We start from the raw sequence: 15463 nt of genomic DNA, 5'->3' as shown, positions 1-15463 counted from the left end.
GGGTTTGAAATTCGGTAACTGTGCCAGGAAAATCGCTTGTCTTAAGATTCTCCTCAGTAATTTTCCTAGGAAGCAATTAGAGACGCTCCTGAAAGCTGAAACAATGAACAAATTCTTGTCCAAACATCATCATAAAGCAGGGTTTCATCTTTCTGCAGGATTGGAAGCAAACAGTTACAGTTTATAATATTGAAAGCCAGAAACCATCCAATAGTCAAGAGTAATGGACAGCTGGGTGTGGTGGTGCACACCTCCAGTACTCAAGCTAAAGCAGGTGGATCTCCGTAAGTTCAAGACAAGCCTGGTCTTCACGGTGAGCTCCAAGCCAGCCAGGGCAAGAAAGTGAGACCCTGTCTCAGGGGGGAAAAAAGATTTAAAAACTCTGATAACACAGGGTTGGGGATTTAGCTCAGTGGTAGAGCGCTTGCCTAGAAAGCGCAAGGCCCTGGGTTCGGTCCCCAGCTCCGGAAAAAAAAAAAAAAAAAAAACTCTGATAACGCTATTGAATACTGTAGAACAAACTTTTATTTCTTTGCAGACTTCCTAAGAGTGAAAGCAGTGGTTCATTATTACCCACTATTGTAACTATCTGAGTAGCGAGACAGGCAAGCACATTTCCAGCACTTGGGTGACAGATGCAGGCAGAGCTCTGTGAGTTCAAGGCCAGCCAGGGCTACATGGAGAGACTTGTCTCAAAACAACAACAACAACAACAACAACAACAACAACGACGACGACGCCAAAACCAATGAAGTTTATGCTGGGTTTCAGCATCTAATTAAAATGGTTGTCTTTGAGGAGATTTAAATCTTAAAAATGAATGGTGTGCTTTAAAAGGCTAATGTTTTCTTACCCATGAAGCAACCCAGAGTGGTTACATTCAAGGAGGACAGAAGTTCTACCAGACCCCCAGGCTATCATTAAGCACACATTTGGGAATTTTAAGTGTCCTAGTTCCTCTCATTTCAGTGTAGACTATTTTAACTGGTTTGCTTTTCTCTTAACAAAGAACTTTGACAGTACAGGAGTAATGATTGATCTGTGGTTAAAAAACATTAAAACATTTTTAGATTTATTTTATATGAGAGTTTTGCCTAGTGCATGTATCTATGTGCCAGTTGCCTTCAGAGACCAGAGGAAGGCTTCAAATCCCCTGAAACTGTAGTTACTGACGGTTGTGAGCCGTCTGTGGGTGCTAGGAATGGAACCTTGGTCCTCTGCAAGAGCCACTAAACTGATGAGCCATCTCTTTCTCTTAAAAAAATTAAAACAAGCAAACAAATGAATAAAGGTCAGGCAGTGGTGATGTATGCCTTTAATTCCAGTAGGACAGCCAGAACCACACAGAAAAACCCTGCCTCAAGGCTGACAGGAGTCTAGCATGGCTGCCCTCTGAGAGGCTCCACCTAGCAGCCAACTCAGGCAGACGCAAACACCGACAGCCAGACAGAGGATGGAACTTGGGAATTCTTATGGAAGAATAACAGGAAGGATTACAGCCCCTACAGGGATAGGACTCCACAGGAAGACCAACAGAGACAACTAAACTGGACCCTTGGGGCTCTCAGAGACTGAACCATCCACCAAAAAACATACACAGGCTGGACCTAGGCCTCCCGCACATATGTAGCAGATGTGCAGCTTGGTCTTCATGTGGGTCCTGAACAATTGGAGTTGAGGCTACCCCAAAAGCTGTTGCCTGTCTGTGGGATATGTTCTTCTAGCTGGGCTGCCTTGTCTGGCCTCAGTGGGAGAGGAAACACCTAGCCCCTCAGACACTTGATGTGCCAGGGTTGGGGGGTGGGGGGGAGGGGGGCTCCCACTAAGAGGAGAAGAGGAGGGGAGCTGAGAGAAAGATAGTGGGAGGGCTGACTGGCAGGGAAGCAGGGGAGCAGTGATTGGGATGTAAAATGAATAAGTGAGATGATAATAATAATAATAATAATAATAATAATAATAATAATAATAGATTTTAAAAAACAAAAAATTAAAAGCTTTCAGTGTGGGCTGCTGGGGCTTTTGGGGAAAGTCTATGCGTGGTAAGATGACACACAGTGCTTTGAGCAACAAAAGAGAAACATGAGGTCGTGCAACTGTATTCCTGGGGAAAGGGGTCATTGGGAATGGTCTAGGGGGGCTTGCCTGTAATCCTAGTGCTTGCAGAAATACTGAGAGAAATATTATGGGTTTCAGTTGGGCATGATGGCCTTTAATTCTAGCCCTTGGGAAGCAGAGTTCGACCTGGTCTGCAGAGTAAGTTCCAGGAAGGCCAGGACTGCACAGAAAAATCTTGTCTAATACAATTGGCCCAGAATAATTGTATTTACATAATTAAATTATATGCATAAACTTCACCTTTGAACTTTTATTGGAGGAAAGGAAGGACTGGGGTGACATAGGACCTTGGATAAGGTGAGCACGTATTGCCCCTGGGTGTGTCAAAATTTGAATTGTTAAATTTTTTTTGAGACAGGTCTCAAGGTATAGCTCAGACAGGTTTTGAGCGTGAAATCCTCTGGTCTCAGCCTCAGAGTGCTGGGGTTATAAGCAAGCAACTATCTTATTTCTTAACATTTTGGTATTTCGAAAGTATTCCAAGGCTCTGGAATGGCACAAAAGCAATAGTTTTCCAAATTCTGTTTGCAGTGCAAATACAGGAGTATTTTAGGGAAACGGGAAAATATATTTGACAGATACTTATAAAATACAATGCTATATTTTTCAGAAACTTAATATTCTAAGCATCAAACAAAGGAAATTAGAATAGAACATAATATGAAACTTCTGGTAGAAACATAGTTAACAAACTTGATCAAGATAGAATTATTATACCGGGCATGCTCTTAAACCAATAAAAGTTATATTGCTAACTGTGCAAGACCAAAATAATTTAAAGTTCTTACAATCGAATCTATATTTCTGTCTGAAAAATTTATGTGTGTTATTTTCTTCAGGCATTGTACAAGGGTTTCTTCTTTTCTGGGTTTAAGATTGCTGTTTTTGGCAATTAAATCCACTGTCAGTCGAACCATAGTTTCTGCATAAGTCAAACTCTCAGCGAAAGCTCCACTTTGACAGCATGTCCAGAAGCAGGCTTAGGTATCACGTCCACTTTCTAAAACTGAAGGGAACAAGGGAACATTGTGATACAGAGTCGGTCAGGAAAGGCTGAGTTACTTCAACTCTCTCACGTACAACTGCTTGGTAAGCTAGGCTGTTGGCATTTATGCCCTCTGGTACTTTCTATCTTTACAGCCAACTCTTTTCATTAAAACATTTAAAACGAAGGCTGGCTGTGGTAGCACACAGTCTTAGCACTTGGGAGGCAGAGGCAAGTGGATCTCGAGTTCAAGGTTAGCCAAGGCAGACCATGTCGTGTCTCAAAACAAAACAAACCACCCAAAGAAACAACCAACAGAACATTTAAAACACAAAAACTGAGTTAAATGTACATTACTTATTTGCCTTTTATTGTTTGTGTTTTGAAATAGGATGTGACTGTGTTGCCCTGGGCTAGCCTGGAACTTGCTGCCTCTTCTTCCTGAACCTTGGGATTAGAGACCTATTTATGACAACACCAAGTAGTGGCAGTCCTGCCCCCCTCCTCTCCCTCCTCCTTTTGATTTTTATTTTTTAGAGCGTCTTCTGTGTATTGCCCAGCCTAGTCTCCAATTGGAGATCTTTCTGCCTGGCCTCTCATACTGGGATTAAATTCTTAAGCCGCCAAACCTTACTTTCACTTGTAAATATTTTCTACCCCAGAGCAATAGTGAATTGCTTTTGTGGGTACTTCCTTTTCCTCCCCCTTCATTTTTTCTAGTGCTGTGATAAAATCCAGGGGGTCGCTGCATTCTAGGCAATCACTTTACCTCTACGTTAAGCTATATCCTATGTCCTAAGGTAACCTCTTTTAAAACGATTGTTTATCCTCTTTGAGTAAAAAGGAAAATTGTCCAATGCTCTTATTTCATAGGTAGAGAAATTATAAATCTCAGAGAGTTAATCCAGGCTCTCCAGTGTCAGTCCTCACAGCATCTGCAACAGTCAGAACTGGGAAAGCCCCGAGTTATACACAGGATCATACGGACACCTCTGATGGCCCAGGCCTGGATATTGTATGTCATGCCAGGAAATGGCAGCCTGATGAAGTGTTTTCCAGTGCAGTTCTCGCAGTCCAAATATTAGCTTCAACACTGACTGAGAAAACATTCTTGAAGTATTTTCTAAAATAAAGTTAAGGCAAGGTGCATCCACGGGGACCTACATTTGATTACTAGCCCTGCAAAAAAAATTATAAATAAAAATGAAGTGTTGTGTGTGTGTGTGTGTGTGTGTGTGTGTGTGTGTGTGTGTGTTCCTGAGAATTTGTAGGCAGTTAACAGCAGAAGGGAGGTGGGAGGGACTCATGAGGTTCCACCTCTCTCTGAGGATCTATAGGAGTTAATGGTGTCAGGAGTTGGGGGAGCCTTTTTTGTCCCAGTGGTGTAAGCATTGCTAAGGTGCCCGTGCTCCTGTAAATAACCCTCACCCATGCCCTGCAATCAAGTGGAAAACACAGATTGGTCCAGGACAAAATAGACGTGGAAGTAGAAGAGGGATTGACCAGCTGGGAAGAGAAAGGGGCAAAGGGAGGGGGAGGGTCCGAGAGAGGGCAATAAGGGGGGGGGTGCCCAAATTACTTTATGTGCCTTCACGAGGATATCATAAGGAAACACATTATTATGTAGAATGTATGATGCTTAAAAAAAAAACCTTAAAAATAAAATGAGGGACTTTCACCCTCATTTTACTCATGATACTCATGATACTGCTTGTGGTCTAGCCTCTTGGGAGACTGAGGCAGGAGGATTGCTGGAGTCCATGTGTTTGAGGGCAGGCAATGTGAAGACCTGTCTTAACTACGTAAGACAAGGACAGTCCTACTAGTTCAAAGGGACAGTGTGGGAATGCATGCAGGACATCTCCCTGTGCCTGCAGGCTCTGTGCTCCCAGGGCAGCTGGGAGTGTGAGGGACACAAACTGGCAGACTTACTTAGGACTGCCATGTTTCTTATCGTTTTGTAATTTGACTGTGTGGTTTTCAAGTGTGAGCTTTGAAGAGCACAATACCGTGTTGCAATATTAAAAGTTTGGCCGTGTGGGTGAACGTTCTGGACAGTGTCTGAAACAGGTCAAAATACTTGTTGCAGTCGTCATTATGAATCTCTTGCCATTTTATCCACAGAGGCTTCAGGACTATTAAATAGGGGACATGTTATGAAATATGAAATATGATTACTTTGTAGTTATATAATATAGCTTTTAATTACTTTGTGTAAATTATTATACATTATCATAAGCATACGCTAACCTGTTTTTCCTGTCACCCTAAAAATCAGATATTTAACTGACAACTATCCTTGTCTCCCAAATTGTGCTTCATATTTCTGAACTAAAAAGGTAACCAAATGCCCAATGTTAGAATGCATTATTTACTGTTTCGTTGTATCTAGAGTTATACCAGATAAACAGTTTAATTTACATAGTATTCTATGGGTATGAGTTCAGTGCTTAGAAGAAAACTGAGTTTTATACATGGTAAGTGTGTCCTTATACATAAGCATACTACTCATGGTAAACGTGTCCTTATACATAAGCATACTACTCATGGTAAACGTGTCCTTATACATAAGCATTCTACCCATTACCAGACAATAGGATTGCTCATTAGATGCAGATCTGAAGGGACAGGTGCCCTTCAGCCTTCAGAATATAAGCTACAGACCCTTCAGAACAAAAGGGCGTCCTGTATTTCTACTGCATAGATTTCTGAAATTTGCTTATACTTTTATTACTTTTTAATAAAATTTGAAATTAGTGCCAGATCCATATATAAGCTTAAAATATAAAACAGTGAAAACAGATTTAAGCTTAACATGACAGATAATAAACCTAGTGTCTGTGAGGTGCATGCAGGAGAATCCCAGGGCTCAAGGCCAACCACAGCTACACTGGAATTTCAGGCCAGTCTGAAATACATGAAATTCTGCTTCAAAAAACAAAACAAAACAAAACAAAACAACAACCACAACAAAAGAACTCTGTGTGTGTGTGTGTGTGTGTGTGTGTGTGTGTGTGTGTGTGTGTGTTGTGGCTCAGTGATGTCTAGCATTCACAAGGCCCTGGATTCATCCCAGTGCTGGGAAAAACAAACAAAACAGAACAAAACAAAATAAAAAAACAGACCAACCAAACAAAACCCCCAAAAGGTCTACTTTCCTTCCTCTCAATGCTTCAGTTAGGCCATTGCTATGGATGTACTCATGCTTTTGTTACACATGTCCATACACCTAAAAAGTACAGTTCTTTTTTCCTCCCAATCTTGCATGTCTTTTTTCTGCGAGCCTTTTGTTTTGGAACGCCATCTGGCTTAGCATACACAGCTCTAGAGTGTTGTACTGTTGGGGCTTACTTTCTCGATGGACCCCTGGGTCCTTCTGTATTTTGCTTTTATAATGCTGCTTTTATGCTTCTTGTCTATGTTGCCTTTACAACAAGGTTTAATCTAGGAGTGGACATTCCTGGCCTGCACATTTTAATGTCACTGTATGCTCCCAAATTGTTCTTCAGTGAGGCTTTGACATTTACCGGTGGTGGCAGTGGCCATAGATATGGCTAAAGCTCTGGTATCAGCAGTTTAAAAAAAAAAGATTTAAATTTATTATATATACAGTGTTCTGACTGCATATATGCCTGCAGGCCAGAACGGGGCACCAGATCACATTATAGATGGTTGTGAGCCAACATGTGGTTGCCGGAATTGAACTCAGAACCTCGGGAAGAGCAGCCAGCACTCTGAACTTCTCTAGCCCGATATTTTTAAGTTGGGTTTTAATGCACCACTCTTGACACACTGGAGCGTGAAGCATCTCCTTGTCAGCCTTTCAGAATTCCTTTTATGTGCAGTTTGCTGTTTCTGTATCTTATTCACTATTTCTATGGGGTTGTGATTTGATAGGTAAGTTTTAGAACTTATGCACATTCCTATTGCAAAATAACTTCTGTCATTGTGTGAGCTATCTCTCCCCAGCCCCGGGCTTGTCTTTGCTATTTTCTTGTTTCACTTGTTTTTAACAATGAAAACTGGTTTTATTTTCTCCTTGAATAGGAAAGGGTTTTTCACAAGGGAAGCAGGCAGGCGGGAGGGCAGGCGGGCGGGCAGGCGGGCTCGGTGGCCACTGATCTTGCACCTGCTGTGATTTGCCCGAGCAGCATATTTGAGAGTGGTATATTCTGAATTCTTTCACCACAGATGATTTCCGTTTAAAAACTGGTGCCTCTGGAAATTAATCAGATTTGAAAAGAAAGGAGGCAGAGCTGGTGGCACACTTATAATCCCAGAACTGAGGAGGTAGAAGAAAAGTTCAAAGGCAGCTTTGGCTACAAGTGAGTGTTAGATTATCTTGGGCTACACCAGACGGTGTGGAAAAGAAGGAGCAGGCTTAAACTGTTTTTAAATCAAGAGGTGGCCAATGAATGTGATCAATAAGCTATAGGGAAAGTGACCAGGGCCTTGAATGTGGAAGGGACTCACAATAATCAAAACCACAAAATATTAAATAAACTTCTTGGGAGCAGTTCATGAAGATTGTTTTGTCAGAACACCCCATTCTTTTCATTAAGAAAGCATGAGCTCTAACTTTTCTGGTAGTGTAGTTTCATTGTTTTAGAGAAATAAGCCCCCAGGGCTTAAACCGCACTTAGTAACTTGTGGACATTTTAGAACATTATAAAAACAATAAAGTCAACAACACACTCGTGGGAGTGCCCTTGATTTTCTCTGCGAAGAAGTCGTTTCCCATAATATCTCCTACTCGATACAATTGCTAGGATTCATCTTCCCTGAAGCTAGCGGGAAAGCTTAGAGCTGCTTCAGGGTGCTCTGGAATCCATCTTGATGGATCCTCTGCTGACTTTCACCCCTAGGCTCCTTGCAGGCCGGGTAGGATGGACGGTTTTGGAGTTTGGTTTCTACCTACATTTGGGGAGCAGCTGAGATCAGTGGCGTCCACTAAATGGGTCTTCAGCCCTCAAAACTTTTCAAAGCCTGGTTCCTGTTCCCTCAGCCCCTCCACCCTGCCTCAGGCTTCTAGAAACTTTCCAGCCTTGCCTTCTGGTCCAAACTAGTCTTCCAAACTGTGTCTGCGATTCTAGCTGTTTAGGGACAGGGCCCAGGGACCTGAATCTTAACCCGTATTAAAAGTCGGCGTGCACGAACGTTCCTGGCTAGGGTTTCCGGGGGGCGTCTCACCGCTCTGTCCAGTCCGGTCTGTAACTGGTTTGGTCAGTGTCCCTGTACCGGGCTCCTACAAAGCCAGCGGCGGTTGCCAGGCAACCAAATGCTCGGAAACGCCTGGCAGAGGAAGTCTCGTGACATCCGGGAAGCCGGCAGGGCCCGCCCTGAGTCTGGCTCTTTGTGACAGGGGACAGCAGAAGGGTTGATGTTGTGTACTGGTGGTCCTGAGAAAAGACCAATTAGCATTTCCCTCTCCAACACCTTTGATTATTTTAGTGTCCAGTAACCATACCTGCCCCGTAGAGACCCAACAGGAATTGCCTGAAGGTATAGCCACTACTCCATTTTACTAGAATAAACCCCAAACTTGGGTTGATATTCAAGGCCATTTATCAAGACACCCCTCACAGTTTGTCGCTTCCTGTCATCAGGTCAAGATTCTCCGGTTTAGATATGCTCTGTTTCATTCTCCAGCTTTTGGGGTAGCAATAGCATGTTTCCTTTCTTTTGTTTTTGTTTTTGTTGTTGTTTGAGACAGAATTTCTCTGTGGAGCCCCATCTGTCTTGGAACTGGAGACCAGGTTGACCTCGAACTCTGAGATCCATCCACCTACCTCTGCTGGGATTAAAGGCACAAGCCACCACCATCAGGCCCCCCCCTCCCCCCCCCCCCCCCCCCCGGAGCTGGGGACCAAATCCAGGGCATTGCGCTCGCTAGGCGAGCGCTCTACCACTGAGCTAAATCCCCAACCCCTCTCTCTCTTTTTTAAAATAACTATTCACTTTGCATCCCAGTCACTACCCTCGATCCCGGTCACAGAAATATGGAACATTTCACAAATTTGCGTGTCATCCTTGCACAGGGGCCATGCAAATCTCTGTTATCGTTCCAATTTTCGTATATGTGCTGCTGCTGCATTTTATTACATTTTATTCCCCTTTTATCTCAGTGCACACTTTCAGAAAGCCTTAAGGTTGAGTTTTGTTAGTTTCCGTTTTTTCTCAACAACTAATGTGACATTCTTCAGCATAACAAGGATCTGCCTTTGTTTAAGAAAAGAAAGAAAAGTGAGGACAGTATTCTTTTATGTCACCACTGTCAGTGGGTTATGTGTATCTGCTGTGTATCCCAGTACGCACTTGATAAATGTTTGCAAAATGAGTAAGATGAATGAAAGACAAGGAAAAGGATAACACTTAACACAGGAAACCATCATTCACAGTGGAAAGGACTCACGAGATGTGGCACACACCTTTAATCTCAGCACTGCGGAGGCAGAGGCAGACAGATCTTTGTGGGTTTGAGGCCAGCCTGGTGTACAAAGTGAGTTCCAGGACAGACAGGGTTGTTACACAAAGAAACACTTGAAAAACCATTAAAAAACAAAACAAAACCCTAACTCATTGTTGAAACCAGTTGGTTGTGGTGAGGGAAGAAGGAAAGAGAAATGCTAAGCCAGGTACAGATTCATCAGCAACAAAAGGAGAAAAATAATGATTCAGTATTCACAGCCTGGAATTCAGTCACACTGGAGAACAGGCTCGTGTATGAGGGCTGCTGCCTCCCAGGAGAAAACACTGTAGGAGGACAGGAAGTGAGAGAATAATTAAAACAAATCAGATGCCTGTCTTAACGAGTTTCATGGGTCATCCCACTGGGGACAACAGCTTTAACAAGGTGTCGAGGGCTGGCTTCTTTCTCTGTGTAGCACTTAGTCTGCAGCTAACACTGCTAGAGGCCCTGCGGCGAGGCCTCAAGTTCAGGAAGTCATTGGGACTCACTTGCTCTGGAAGTCTTGGTTTTAGAAAAGTTTCCTATATCATGAAACAGTCTGTGCTCTCATTTGTGGTAAAGCTATTCACATACTTATTTTTTATATTCGAGATAGTTTCCTGCTGTGCAGCTCAGACTGGGCTCAACTTCATAGGTTCACATAATCCTACTTTGACTCCTGAGTATTTGGGACTGTTCAGGCCACCATACCTGGTATACATACCTTTAAATATGCAATATGGTATGTATATCTAGACATGGACATATTTGATAGTGGTCCTTTCTAGGCAAGAGGCAAGATTATGACTATATATGTGTGTGTGTGTGTGTGTGTGTGTGTGTGTGTGTGTGTGTGTGTGTGTATGTATATATATATATACCCTCTCTTTATAAAAATGATAAAATTACATTTGAAAATTCATTTTGGATCTTCTTTATGAGGTTGAAAATCACTTTGTGATTATTTGTGCTTAAGATGGTTGAGTTACTAATAAATATGAGTGTGTGTGTGTGGGTGTTTATGTATGTTCATATTCATGTATGGATATGTGTGTATTTGTGTGTGTGTGTGTGCACGCGCGCGTGAGGGCGCGTACTCATGCATGAAAAAGCCAGAAGAGGGCAGCTGATCCCCTTGAGCTGCAGTTACAGGCAGCTCGGAACAGTCCAGTGTGAGGATTGGAACTTGGGTCCTCTAGAGGAGCAGGGAGTGCTCTTAATTGCTTAGCCACCTCTGCAGCCGTCTATATCTTATTTTTTGAGACAAGTGCTCCCTCCCACAGAATCTGGAGCTCATTCCCTGGGCTGGGCTGACTGTTCAATAAGCAGGGTCTGCCTATCTGTGGGGTTAGAGATGTACACTGTAACACCCTGTTTCTTACCTGGGTACTGAAGACCTCACGTTCACCCACAGCCACTTAACCAGATCATCCCTCCAAACCCACTAACTAAATTTAAAATTAATTAACTTAAGAGAATATATTCTCATGTAAAGATGTGACGTAGGACCCCTGCTGGTGCCATACTAGGAAACAGTCATCTGTGTATTTTGCAGTGATGCAGAAATCTGGCAGGCTACAAGAAATTCTCGTCCTCAGTATTACACGTGTAAGTCAAATACAAAGCACCCTGAGATTTACACTGGACAGATGCTGGGGAATGAGTCTTGAGAATAATCATTGAAGCACGATGCTAAAATCACACCTTAAAAAGCCTCACTTGAGTTTCCAAGTGACTCCAGACAGAAACAGACTTTATCGTCCGTATGCTGTTCTATCTTTGTCAATCAACATTTGCTGAGCTCATACAGCACAGAACTGTGGGAAGGCACTAAGAAAACATTGATGATTAAGTTCCCTTCACCAAGACATCAAGAAATTAAAAGGCCCAGAAAGGTCCATCGTCACATAACTCCACATAGAAAAGTGCACGTTTGTTAGGCTTCCTACTTCCTTTTGTCTTCATTTATAATACTGATCAGTCTTAGTATTATAAGACTTGGTTATCATCTAACAGCAGCCTCAGCACCCACGGTACTCATGGTATCTATCCCTGCTCTTGAGTGATCATCTCACTGGAGTGTGGGCTGGACCCAACAGTATAAAGGAAAAGTTGTGCGTGTCATTCCCATGATTACGTTACAGAAGATGGCAGCTTCTGTTTTGGTAGCTGATTCCTCATAGCACTTGCGAGCTGCACTCTTTGATAAAGCAAGCTATAATTTAGGGAAACCCAATGACAAGGAAGAACCTGAGGAAAGACTCCAGCCTATGGCTAGTGAAAACATTTGGTTCAATAAGAAAAAACCCATGACCCCTGTTAGAGCTATAGAGTCCATCCTTTCCCATTTGAACCTCACCTCTGGCAGACACCTGATCAGAGTCTTGTGAGAGACCTCTAAGCCAAGGGCCAAGATTTCTAGTTCATGAAATTTTTACAATGAAACAAAATGTGTGGATTTAATCCATTAGGTTTTGGGGTGATTTGGGAATAATAGGAAATGATTTTAGGGAGAGGAGTGTTGGGTTTTGATTACCCTTTTACAGGACATCGTGAATGCTTGTTTAGAGAAGTACAACAGATTACAGGTAGCTCACTTGGAAAAAAGATTCCCTATGAACTATTTGTAGATGCTGGAAGTTACAGTCCTTCTGGTTATGGAAGACCCAGTTTTTAGTTTTGATTTCTGTAACCCAGAGATAATCATGTATTTGAGAGCCTCTGCAGAAGCTAGGCATCTTCTGTTGGCATCATAGACAAGGCCTGGGCCCCAGTAACAGCTGACTCATAAAGAACTTGGACTTTATAATTGATTTATAACTGATGTCATTATTATACAGTACAAACTATAAACAACACACATATAGAAAATGCCCCACAGCATTTTGGCTGCATTTCAGGTCTGTGCATCTAATTGGCTTCTGAACTGTGGTCACACCTGCGTGTGCATGTCAGAGAGGCACCAACAATCCAGCTTCTCAAAGGTGAGCTCTTCCTCCCCACACAAATGTGCTATTCCTCTTCAAGTCTCCGCTGTGCCCACAGCCCACCCTAACACACCCAGCAAAGCCTGACCGCTTTCTGCCCTGCTGACAGTGTAGTACTGTCACACTCAGTCACCAAGTCACGTCCACTGCACCACAGAATGACTTTGCTGTGTCCTTCCTTCCTTCCTTCCTTCCTTCCTTCCTTCCTTCCTTTCTTTCTTTCTTTCTTTCTTTCTTTCTTTCTTTCTTTCTTTCTTTCTTTCTTTCTTTCTTTCTTTCTGAGGCAGGGTTTCTCTGTAGCCCTGGCTGTCCTGGAACTCACAGAGATTGGCCTGCCTCTGCCTCCAGCGTGCTGGGATTAAAGGCGTGAGCCATTGCTGTCTGGCTGCGTTCTGCTGTTTTAAAATCCTGTTGAGTTCATAAAGATTTTTCTGAAGGTCTTTATGTTTATATACTAGATTCTTTTCTCTGCTATTTATTTCTCTCTCTCCCGGGGTCAAGCAGGAACAAACACATGCATTTAATAGAACAAGATGTTGCTATAATAAAGGCTCTCTTCTCAAAACCAGTGTCAACAAAGATACATGTGTGGATTTTATAGAAAAGCCTTAACAAAAGAAAAGGGACTTCTAATGGAAGAAAAGGTTTAGGTTTTTACAATGAGAGAGAGTAACTTTAGGTCAAGTTTTCAGAACAGACTTTTCTGTGTGTTTTAAGAACTGAAAACTGCTCTTCCAGAGGGCCTGAGTTCAAACCCCAGCAACCACATGGTGGCTCACAACCGTCTGTGATGAGGTCTGATGCCCTCTTCTGGTGTGTCTGAAGACAGCTACAGTGTACTCATATATAATAAGCAGATGGATCTTAAAAAGAAGAAGAAGAAGAAGAAAAAGAAGAAGAAGAAGAAGAAGAAGAAGAAGGAGGAGGAGGAGGAGGAGGAGGAGGAGGAGGAGGAGGAGGAGGAGAAGAAGAAGAAGAAGAAGAAGAAGAAGAAGAAGAAGAAGAAGAAGAAGAAGAAGAAGAAGAAGAAGAAGAAGAAGAGAAAGCGGAAAGCATTTTGCACTAGATGAAGAATGATTGCCTTCCAGTAGAGATGCCGAGCCGGAAACTTAGCAATGTGACCTACTTTATCCTCACCTTTGTCAACCAGAATTTGTCCAACTGAAAACACATATCTGCGCTGCTATTTTACTTCAGCCTTCTGTTGGTCAGTGTCCTTGAAAAGAGTTACATTCTGTCAAGCTTGATTTTGAAAATCACTGGTGGTTTTTATTAGTGGGAAGCCTTTTGCATATTTAATAGTAATCTTATTGAAAAATACTTTCATTCCTATGAAGTTTTGGGAGAACACATCATTTTATAATTTTACAGTGTGATGAAAGTCATATTTTCTCAAAGGGATAAATATATATAACTTCATCTTTTTTTTTTTTTTTTGGTTCTTTTTTTCGGAGCTGGGGACCGAACCCAGGGCCTTGTGCTTCCTAGGTAAGCGCTCTACCACTGAGCTAAATCCCCAGCCCCTATATAACTTCATCTTAAAAACACTTTATGCGGCTGGAGAGATGGCTCAGCAGTTAAGAGCACTGGCTGCTCTTCCAGAGGTCCTGAGTTCAATTCCCAGCAACCACATGGTGGCTCACAACCATCTGTAAAGAGATCTGATGCCCTCTTCTGGTGTGTCTGAAGACAGCTACAGTGTACTTATATAAATAAAAATAAACCTTAAAAAGACACATACTTTTGGTGTTTCTTTAAAACAAATTGAAAATGTCTAGTGAAATTGTTTTCTCACTGAACAAATATTTATCAAGTGCCTGCTATGTGGGTACTTCCTATTCAGAGGATGACAGAGGGATTTACGTCAACTCCTGCCCTCCACGGAGACTACTGCGTCTACTAAGGGAGGCAGTGAACTAGTAAACAAACCGTGAGCAGGACAATGTCAGCTGAGGCAAATCCTGTGCACGTGTGGGAACCAGGAGGGCACAGTGAGCATGCTACTAGACAGTAGTAGTGGGGAGGAGGGAGGCCAGAGAGAGGAAAGGGAGGATGGCAAGGTAAGGCATAGAATAAGAATGCAGGGGTTGGGGATTTAGCTCAGTGGTAGAGTGCTTGTCTAGGAATCGCAAGGCCCTGGGTTCGATCCCCAGCTCCGAAAAAAAGAACCAAAAAAAAAAAAAAAGAATGCAGTATAATTGGGGTTGGGGATTTAGCTCAGTGGCCTAGCAAGCTCAAGGCCCTGGGTTTGGTCCCCAGCTCCGAAAAAAAAAAAAAAAGAAAAAAAAAGAATGCAGTATAATTATGCATATGTATGAAAGTGTCATTTCGAGACACTTCTTTGAATGCGAACTGAAAATTAATAATGATAAGAAATGATGAGGAGGTAGGTATCTGAGTCAAGTCTGTGGAGCCCTTGAAGAATATTTTGTGCCTTGGGAGCAGTTAGCATGGAGGGAGGGGGAAGACAGGACTCTGAAACAGAATGAGTGAAAACAGGAACCAGATTGTGAGGGCCTTTGGGCCGCAATGAGCAATTTGAGTTTCACTTATTTGGTATTGGGTGAAACCTAAGGTCTTGTGCACATTGGCAAGTGTTCTACCACTGAGGATTGTAGTCTGAATCCTTTACATTTATAAAGAAAATCTTGAGTCATGCCTTGATAACTGTGGTCCAGGCACAGACAGAAAGACAGCTTTATAGTAGCATTTACCTGATAAAGGAGAATACAAGCATCCCCTCTGTTAGGGGGAAAACCAAAATTGTATTTAGAGCAATGTGTGTGTGTGTGTGTAGGGGGGGAATTGATGCTTTATTGTAAATTGAAATTCAGAATCCTAAAAGATGGTCATCTTTTTACAGTGTATTATTTATGTAATAATACTGATGATGTCCCTGAGAATTAAACAAATATCATTTTAATTTTT

At 42.4% G+C, this 15463-nt stretch overlaps 1 protein-coding gene and 1 pseudogene across 2 annotated transcripts in view; both read right to left on the bottom strand.

The window, feature by feature from the left end:
• Ppp1r42 (protein phosphatase 1, regulatory subunit 42) overlaps positions 1 to 8412 on the bottom strand; it is a 47359-nt gene extending 38947 nt beyond the window's left edge. The window contains exons 1-2 of one of the 2 annotated variants that reach the window (XM_063288419.1): positions 8291 to 8412; positions 2904 to 3121 (exon numbers count right to left, since the gene is read on the bottom strand). In XM_063288419.1, coding sequence (XP_063144489.1) covers positions 2904 to 3032 — 129 coding nt within the window. In that variant the 5' untranslated portion in view covers positions 3033 to 3121; positions 8291 to 8412. The remainder of the gene's footprint in view (positions 1 to 2903; positions 3122 to 8290) is intronic. The other variant, NM_001127569.2, reaches the window with a different exon arrangement.
• A 681-nt stretch (positions 8413 to 9093) lies between these two features.
• Positions 9094 to 9194, bottom strand: Rnu6-1297 (RNA, U6 small nuclear 1297; annotated as a pseudogene).
• Positions 9195 to 15463: the final 6269 nt, after the last annotated feature.

Source organism: Rattus norvegicus, chromosome 5 (genome assembly GCF_036323735.1).
Source record: "Rattus norvegicus strain BN/NHsdMcwi chromosome 5, GRCr8, whole genome shotgun sequence".
In the NCBI taxonomy this organism is placed as follows: domain Eukaryota; kingdom Metazoa; phylum Chordata; class Mammalia; order Rodentia; family Muridae; genus Rattus; species Rattus norvegicus.
Note: the sequence above shows the minus strand (reverse complement) of the source record. Positions and strands in the feature narration are given on the sequence as shown.